The sequence below is a fragment of the Asterias rubens genome, chromosome 2, assembly GCF_902459465.1.
Source record: "Asterias rubens chromosome 2, eAstRub1.3, whole genome shotgun sequence".
In the NCBI taxonomy this organism is placed as follows: Eukaryota; Metazoa; Echinodermata; class Asteroidea; order Forcipulatida; family Asteriidae; genus Asterias; species Asterias rubens.
Genome location: NC_047063.1, coordinates 12,505,432 through 12,515,028, shown reverse-complemented (window position 1 = coordinate 12,515,028; position 9,597 = coordinate 12,505,432). Strand labels below are relative to the sequence as shown.

The 9,597-nt window shown below is 37.5% G+C and overlaps 1 protein-coding gene across 1 annotated transcript in view; it reads left to right on the top strand.

Moving 5' to 3' along the window:
• Window positions 1-340: 340 nt before the first annotated feature.
• Window positions 341-9,597, top strand: part of LOC117304530 (xanthine dehydrogenase/oxidase-like) — a 36,135-nt gene continuing 26,878 nt past the window's right edge. Inside the window, exons 1-7 of the mRNA XM_033789049.1 lie at window positions 341-632; window positions 3,757-3,814; window positions 4,272-4,368; window positions 5,595-5,703; window positions 6,599-6,787; window positions 7,705-7,773; window positions 9,329-9,409. Of these exons, the coding sequence (XP_033644940.1) occupies window positions 543-632; window positions 3,757-3,814; window positions 4,272-4,368; window positions 5,595-5,703; window positions 6,599-6,787; window positions 7,705-7,773; window positions 9,329-9,409 (693 nt within the window). The 5' untranslated portion in view covers window positions 341-542. The remainder of the gene's footprint in view (window positions 633-3,756; window positions 3,815-4,271; window positions 4,369-5,594; window positions 5,704-6,598; window positions 6,788-7,704; window positions 7,774-9,328; window positions 9,410-9,597) is intronic.

Here is a 9,597-nt window from a genome sequence, read left to right as displayed (position 1 = left end):
AAGTGACATAGTTTTTGAGAAAAAGTAATTTTCCACGAATTTGATTTCGAGACCTCACGTTTAGAATTTGAGGTCTTGAAATAAACCATCTAAACGCACACAACTTCCCGTGACAAGTATGTTTTTTTATGTATTATTATCTCGCAACTTCGACGATCAATTGAGTTCAAATTTTCAGTTTTTTTTTTATGCATATGATGAGATACACCAAGTGAGAAGACTGGTCTTTGTCAATTACCAATAGTGTCCACTGTCTTTAAGGAAAATTGAATTAAATTGAATTTAATTATTTAAATCAAGGTACCTGTCTTTATCTTTGCAGATAAAGACAGGGCCCAGTCTATGGTTTAAACAGCTTTGATACACAAGAGGGCGCCATACCCTCACACTGATGTATGTACATGTATGAGCATTGTTTGTATTACCTTGTGCAAGCAAGCTTATCCTCCATGGTGCAAAGGTGATTGTAAAAGGCTCCTGTCACTGAAGGTGTCATGCATGTCAATCACTCTTTAGAGTAGAGCCTTCAGCCACTGACTAAGATGGAGGGAACTGGAGGAATTCGTTTTAGTGACCATCGAGGTAGACCATCATGCAGTGACATTCTTGTATTCTTTTGCAATGGAAAAAAGGCAAGTGTTGATTTGTTGTGTTTTTTTCTATGGCCAGGAACTTGTGTGTAGTAGAAATGATAACACTGAGTAACACCCCCTATAGCATGATGTCCTTTTTGTATCATTATTTGTTTTTGTATCACAATTATTTGTTTGGGAAAAACTACTGTATCCTGCTTAACTTTTTCATTCTTAATGAAAGAAAATAGACCTACTCAAAGGAGATTTTCTTTTCGGTAAACTGTAGTGAAAAAAGGTGGCAGGATACGGAAATCCTTTCTCCCCTTTGCAACAGAACTTTAGCAGAAATATGTTCATCCGGCCGTCCGCACTAAAGTCTTTGAGTTGAGTTGTTTTGGTATGAACAAGCCCAAGTGAGATTGTTATATATAATTGCCAGTCATTTTTGGGTAATTTTCAGCTATGTTTTCAAATAATGTTGAAGTTTTTGGATTAAAAAAATGTTATAGTTTTTGGAATAAAAAAAAATGTTAAAGTTTTTGAAATAACAACAAGTTTTTTTCAGGCTCAAACATTGACATTTGGATAATAAAAAAAACTCAAATTATAATCTTAAAGTTTTAAACACAAATCAAACTCTCTGTCACTTGTTCCAGTTAAATAAGCTGAACATATGGAAAACTTTGACCCCATTTCGGACAGAAAATAAGCCCCTGCTCTCTCACACACCGCGTGTGTGCACCCACACACATTCATGAATATGCAGTGCGGTCGCAGCAGCAGCAGTGCACACGATCAAACCATTCCAGACAAAGGGGGTAAATACAACTGGAGCGGAGAATGATCTCGCATACAGCCATGCATGTACAGAGCAAGTAGCCTGATAATTATTTCCAAACTGGAAAATAAATAAATGTAACTTTAGTAATTGTCATGCTTGTTGTGATACCGAATAATATAGTTTAATACGTGCATGTAAAATCACATGACAGTTTTTCATGAAAAGTGCATGTCAATCTTGTGTAAGTGTTGCTTCTGATTAATCTTCATTTTTTTTTGTCACTCAAATTTATTAAAACAGCACAATAATGGAACAAAGAAAACCACCGTTCTTCCTTCGATCATCTTATCGAAACCATCCATCTCTGGATCGGGCTCATACAGTCGATAATGCACACATACACCATCACAAACTGTTACCCCTCTAAAACATAATGAAGTGATCCAACGCAAAGACGTCAATTTTACACTTATTACTGGATATTTAGACAGATTTAACTTATGGCAGTGATCAAAAGAGGAACCGGAACATAAATACTTCTATAAAATCTCTTTACTTGTAAACAAATATGAGATTCAAGCAGTACATTTCGCGATTTCACCGACGAAAAAACAGAGCCACTCGCTTTGTCTTTCACGTGGACGGAAGCATGATTCTATTGGGCTAGTTCCCAGTACAACAAGTGCGTTCGTTGCCTGTGTCTGGGAAACCAATGGAGCCTGACTATACGAACTACTGCATATTCATTGCGGGGTCACGTCTTCAGATATAAAAGGAGCTCAACAATTGGATCGAAAAAGGCCCTATATTCCTCTAGACCAATCAAACTTATTCGTATATCACCAGAAAGAGAATTTTCTCTAGTTTATTTAGACATGCGATCCAGTTGTGTAAGATGAATGCAACAGCTTTGCCGTTCAATTTAGTGAGCGAACTCCGTAAAAACTGAGTTGACCTCCATAGGGATCGACGCTTTTGAGCATTTTTAGCAAGTTTTTAATCAAAAAAGGCCCTATGTTCTCGAGTTGCATGAATTAAGAAAATATATTGTACCGAAAGAAGATGTTATATACTTTCAAATACTGAGCGATCTGGTTTGATACATAACAACACTTTTTGCTAGCAGGGGGAAGTTCGCGTGGAGGGCCGTTTTTGGCCATGTGTTTCACGTGTTTTAACCACGCGTGCAGGGCTTCCGTGAGCAAATGTCCGGAAGTTTTCTATATGCAATTTAAAACATAAACAGTCATAACCCCTGATTGCAATGATGTACTGACTTGAAACTTATGTCAAATATTGCCTCATCCATGGAGATTCATGGATAGATAAAACTCAAAGAATTAATCAATGGTTTCAGTTGAGTGAGCTAAAACAATGAAAAACTTGAATAGGCATAACTCCTTATTTCCATGACCTACTGACTTGAAACTAAAATCAAGTATTGCTTCTTACATAAAGATGCATATGAAAAGATAAAACTCAAAGAGTGCACCACTGGTTCCAGTTGAATGAGCTGAAACAATGAAAACCTTTAATGGCTACACCTTCTTACTGTAACAAATTACCAATTTAAAACTTAAACCAAATATTGCTGCTAACATTGTATAATAATCTATATTAATATATAATAATAATATTGTAGCGGCAGTGCCGATCGACTGCTTGGGGGCACCAGCACGACTCCCCTTCGGAGCACTGCTTTTGGCCCAAGCCGGTCGATTTGTGAGTCTGCTCGCCAGAGAGGGCGCTCTCTGGCTTAGGCCTTCTCTCTCGTGTAATTTCAGTGAATTGTTGAGTGTTTAATAAAGCTCCGAAACAATGACAGAATAGCCAGTTTATTGTACCTTTCTCGTGTCATTAAACTGTGTGCATTGCAACCACCGGTTGACGCTACAATATGAAAAGATAGTCATCATCAAAGATTTTATCACTGATTTCAGTTGAATGAGCTTAAACAATGAAAACCTTATATGGTCATAAAACCTTTTTGCAATGATGTATCGATTAAAAACTGTAATCAAATATTGCTGCTTACATGTATGTAATATAAAAAGATCACTGGTTCCAGTTGAATGAGCTAAATCAATGAAAACCTTAAATGGTCATTATACTTCATATTTGTCAATGTCCCCACCCCTTTGACCATCAGTTGATCAAAAGATTGGATTTTCTCTCAGTCATTGGTTCTATCTGGTGATCGGCAGCTCGCCAATTGCAGCTTCGCTGTTCTAGTTTATGTATGGGATACACCAAGTGAGAATACTGGTCTTTGATAATTACCAATGTTTCCCAGTGCCTTTAAGTAGAAACTGCCAAACATTGTAAACTTGTACAAGTTTTGAGAATTTCGTGGTAAGAACAACAATGACCAATGACCAATGACCATCCTCTATTGAACAGGTTATAGATCACCATGCTGATCCTTCGATGACATTGCTCTCTTATCTTCGAACCAAATGTATCCTTTTTAAGCTTTAAAAGTTTGTTTGTTTTCAAGTTTTGTACTTTTTAGTGTTCTCAATCTCTGCATTGCTCAGGAAAACAGATGCTCCCTCTGTTATTTTAAAATTGGTATAAGTGTTGTTAAAATATGATAGCTTCCCTTGTGATGATATGTGATATCTTAAATCAAAAGTTGCATCCCCCTGGCTGCCGCTTCCCACGTGGTTGTACCCCAAACTTTGGTGTGATCCCTGTTCAAATGCTCGTATGGCTTCTGGCTATAGCACCCCAGACAAAGATATATTAACAGAGATAAAGAGACTGTCAACATAGGGCGAAATAGCTCAGTTGGTAGTCCGGATGTCATTCAAATCCCGCTTAAGTTGTCTTTATTCATTCCCAAAATGATTTTGCTTGCAAATCATTTTTGAATTTGAAGGAATACTCTATATTTCTTAATGAGTTGGTAACAGTGCGTTTAACAGGAAGTAAACTAGGATGCGGAGAGGGTGGGTGCGGTGCCTGCACGGTCATGGTATCCAAATACTCGCCAGAGGACAAGTCCATCAGGTATGATTAGGTAATCTCGGGCTTAATTGTATAGAGCTGCCTGAGCTGAAAATTAACCTTTGTAACTTTCTGCTAACAAACAAAATTAGACCAGTCCAGATGGTACGCATGGAATGAAACTAATTCTGGAATTAAATTATAACTATTTTGTGCTGCTAGCTACTTTAGTACTTAAAGGCAGTGGAAGAAACTATTGGTAATTACCCAAAATAATTATCAGCATAAAACCTTTCTTGGAAACGAGTAATGGGCAGAGGTTGATTATGTAAAACATTGTGAGAAAGGGCTTCCCTCTGAAGTAAAGTAGTTTTCGAGAAAGAAGTAATTTTCCACGAATTTGATTTCGAGACCTCAGATTTAGAATTTGAGGTCTCGAAATCAAACATCTGAAAGCACACAACTTTGTGTGTCAAGGTGTTTTTTCTTTCATAATTATCTCGCAACTTCGACGACAAATTGAGCTCAAATTTTCACAGGTTTATTATTTTTATGCATATGTTGAGATACACCAAGTGAGAAGACTGGTCTTTGACAATTACATATAGTGTCCAGGGGTCGATTTCACAAAGAGTTAGGACTAGTCCTAACTTAGGACTAGTCCTAAGAGATATTAAAAATGTACAGCTAGTCCTAAGTTAGGACGAGTACTCTTCCTAACTCGAGATAAGACTAGTCCTAACTCTTTGTGAAATCCACCCCTGGGTCTTTAATCCTCTTGTAAAAACAGGTTTGTTAGCCACATACAAACGATTTTGCATTTGAAAATGTCCGTAACACAGTCATGCAAAAACAGTTTTGTTTTTGGTTTTGAAACAACATTTTCTATCAAAATTCTTTCATAGAAAAGAAATTTAAGCGAAAAGGAAAACATTTTGGCGAAAATCAAGCCATGAAAATGACAAGGGCCATGTCACACGATGCAATTGTCTGGCAACACTTTCAGGCAGTCTCCAAGAAGAGAATCTATTCACATTTGAAAGTTCACATATTTTTCTTGAGGATTGTAAGACGGTGTTTGAACGATGTTTAAGAAAAAACTCATATTTTTCACCAAAGTGGTCCTCTAATACATTTGAGCATGCACTGCAGTTGGTTGCCTGTAAAAATTGCCTTGTGTGATAAGGCCTTAACCATCGTAATACATGAAGGTCAATATTCGTTATATTGGACCAAAATTGATGTTGAAACATAAACAAAGAGAAGATGGATTTTTGTTTTATTGATAGCCATCTTGCAGTGAATGCATGCCTGACTCCCATCTGTTCTGTACACTGTATGGCAGTCACCACTGTAGAAGGAATTGGAAATACAAAGACCAGACTCCATCCTGTACAGGTATGTACGTCATATACTTTATAACTAAACATCCCATTAATGGACAGGACGCACATCCCACTACGCCACTTAACAATGTATCCAAATGTTTTGTCCTCAATGCTCTTTTAACTGCCTCATCCAGCTCATCATTATAAGTTATCACACAAGCGCGAGTGTAATACGGAAAAATATAGCGCTTCTGCGTCCCATATCCAACGAGGCCGAAGGCCGAGTTGGTTATGAGTTGCAGACGTGCTATATTTTCCGTATTTCCACGAGCGCGCGTGTGATAACGTACTTATCTTCAAGCAAACTTGGCGCGTGACATAGAACACACAAGACGCATGGTAGTGATATTAGCCGTGCAATATAGGTTTTTATCACCACTCCATTCTGCCAATCTGATTGGAGGATTAGCGCGTACTTGAAGATAAAAAAACATATCGTGTGGACTTAAATTAAGTGCTAGGTGTCCTAGATTTTCTATGGTAGACCTCCTTAGTAGTTGTCTACCAAGGTTGGAAAACTATGGGGGGGGGAAGCAATAGACCTAAATTCAAAGAAAAAACAGATAGCCACAGTTTTCAACAGTGTTTACACAAATATTCAAAAATAGTGTTGAATTGAATCGAATTGATTCAATTATGGAATATGGGATGTCATTTGCAGAACTGTTGAATTTTCAACAATCGGACGTCTACAGTATGTCAACTAGCGCAGCTCGTTTATCGTAATTTTCATATAATAGGTGTGGAGTTCCTCTGTATCAAGATGTCATAGGTCAAGTGTTAATGGCCATTGATCCTAGAACTATGGATTGGGGACTTGTTATGGCAATGTCATGCTGTAGTTTTTGTTTGTTTTTTTGTTTGTTTGTTTTTTCCCCAACTGTTTGTTTTTCACCGTTTTGTAGGAGCGTCTCGCAAAGGCTCATGGGTCTCAGTGTGGTTTCTGCACTCCAGGCATTGTTATGTCCATGTACACCCTACTCAGGAACAGACCACATCCTACCATGGGGGAGATAGAGGGTGCCTTGGAGGGGAACCTGTGTCGATGTACGGGGTACCGGCCGATTCTACAAGGCTTTAAAACATTCACAAAGGTATACTTATCATCTTAAACAATCGCGCCTATTAAACTCAAACAGGGCTAAATTTCATAAAGTTAAATAACGGTTGGTCATCAAAGTTGCAAGAGAATCCCCTGTTGCACAAATTTGTGTGCGTTCAGATGCCCAAAAAAGGCTTCAGACTTTGTTTTAATCGTTGTTATTTATTTCTTCATTACCCTGGGGAAACCTCTCAGTAAAACAGTGTTTTCCAGAGGTGCCCAGCAACTACATACACATTACAATTTTGAAGACCTGAAGTGCTAATATTTAAGTGAGAAATTACCTCTTTCTAAAATATGTTACTTCAGAGGGAGCCATTTCTCACAATGTTTAATACTATCAACAGCTCTCCATTGCTCATTACCAAGTAAGTTTTTGTGCTAAAAATGCTTTCGAGTGTACCAATAGTGTCCAGTGCCTTTAAAGGCAGTGGACACTATTGGTAATTGTCACACACCTGTCTTCTCAATTGCTGTGTTTCAACATATGCACAAAATAACCAACCTGTGACAATTTGAGCTCAATCGGTTATCAAAGTTGCGAGATAATAGTGAAAGAAAAAACACCTTTGTCACATGGAGTTGTGTGCTCTCAGATGCTTGATTTCGAGACCTCAAATTCTAAATCTGAGTTCTCAACATCCAATTTGTGCCAAATTACTTCTTTCTCGAAAACTACTCCACTTCAGAGGGAGCCGTTTCAAACAATGTTTCATACTATCAACAGCTCTCCAATACTCATTACCAAGTAAGTTTTTGTGCTAAAAATACTTTTGAGTGTACCAATAGTGTCCAGTGCCTTTAAAAGGTAATACGTTTCTTAAAAAGTTTACTCGCACTATAAGTCTTGTTGTCTTTCCTTTCTGTTTGCAATACTTTTGAATTGATCTTTATGGTTCCAATGTCTAGGAAGGATGCTGTGGAAAAAATGGCAAGAACTGCTGTATGAGTTCGTCGTCGAATAATATAGACCTCGGGGTGAGTATATCAAGTAATGTAGCTTTAAAAAAAAGCAAAAAAACAATAATAGTTGGTTCTTATATCAACACTTCTCACATCAAAGGATTCACCCAAAATGCACATTATGGGCTTTGTTAACGGGGAAACATTAGCGATGCTGGAAAATATAATATGCATGTTCAGTAATGTACCACATTGTTACATTTTACAAGGTCCCATGCAAGAAGCACAAGGGCAAACCCTTTCTACTGTGTTCTTTATATAACAATAATAATGATCGGTTTTATATATTCCATGACACTCAAAGGGCATCTCATGAATCCTGTGCTGCCAAATATGTAGTGAAATAAGTTCTATCCCTGGGTGGAGAGAACTGCAATTATAGTTAAGTGTCTTGCTCCAGGACACAAGTGTTGAGACCAAGCCCCAAACTCTGCTGAACAGAAACACCAGAGCTTTAGTTCGGTACTCCTACAGATCTACGGATCATAGTATGTATTTGCTTTTGTTTTCCCTTGCCCATCTCGGGGTATATTGTCAATGTATTTTGTTTTTTACTGTTATGGCAAATAAAATGATAATAATAATAATTACACTACACACCGAACCTAATATTATGGCTTGACACCTCATCTGTAGGAAGAAGCAATAATGGTGACGAGTTTTGCTCGTAAGGATACAATTAGTGTCATGATCGGGACTCAAACCCACACTCTCCTCATCAGAAACACCAGTGCTTTAGTCTGGTATTCTTATCCCTTCAGCCACGACACGTATACCACAATCAGAAAACACAGAGTATAATAGAGTTCACTGCGTTTTGCCTTTTCAGTCAGTGACGCGCTGTTAATGATGATGATATTCATGCTATTTCAGTTGGGTTTAAAAAAATTTAAAGTCACCTGGAAATAAATAAAAAATTCTTTCAAACATAAGAGTATATGCTTACGAACAATAAAACAATTTTTTTAGTAATTGTTTGTCACGATTTATATGTTTAAAAAAAATATAAAGTTGTTTGGGGGCTGACTCCGCCTACCCCTTATGTGACGTCAATCGAGGCAGACTTTGCCTGCAATGCGTATAGTAAACACACGTGCAAAGTACATGTACGTCCAAGTCGTGAGTTGGTACATTTCAAAAAATGTTTTTCTGCATTCAGCAGCAATACACCTGGGCGGCATTGCCGGAAAAAATCATTTTTTTTTTTTTTGAAACGTACAAACTCACGACTTGGTCCGTACATGTACTTTGCAATTGTGTTTACTCTACGCATACAGGCAAAGTCTGCCTCGATTGACGTCACGAACAGCGCCCTCTCGGGTCGGGGTCTACTCTTAAATTTGTAAATAACATAAGAACTGATTTTTTAAAATCTTAGTTAACTGTTTATTCACATTCCACTAATCAAAACACATATATTAGTGACAAAAGCTTTATTTTGAAAAAATACCGCTTCCAGGTGACTTTAAAAAAGTCGTAATTTTGATTGTGACATTGACCTTTGAATCAACAAATCCCAAAGTTGTTACTTTTTCCCAATCTGTATAAAGATCAAGTGTTTTGTTTTCAGGTTTCAACCAAACTTTTTGACCCGACCAAGTTCGTGCCCTATGATCCTACACAAGAACCGATCTTTCCTCCAGAGCTGATGGTAATTGTATGATCTGATAAATATACTATTTGTAGTCCCATAGGGTTTGTTTGTTTGTTTGTTTGTTTGTTTTGTTCCCGACTCAAAACAAAAGGGAACAGGTGTCTTGGGGAAACCAGAAAGCCAGATTTGACCGAGTTATATAAAAATGCATGAATGAAATGTATTTGTTTTTTTATCAAACCTAC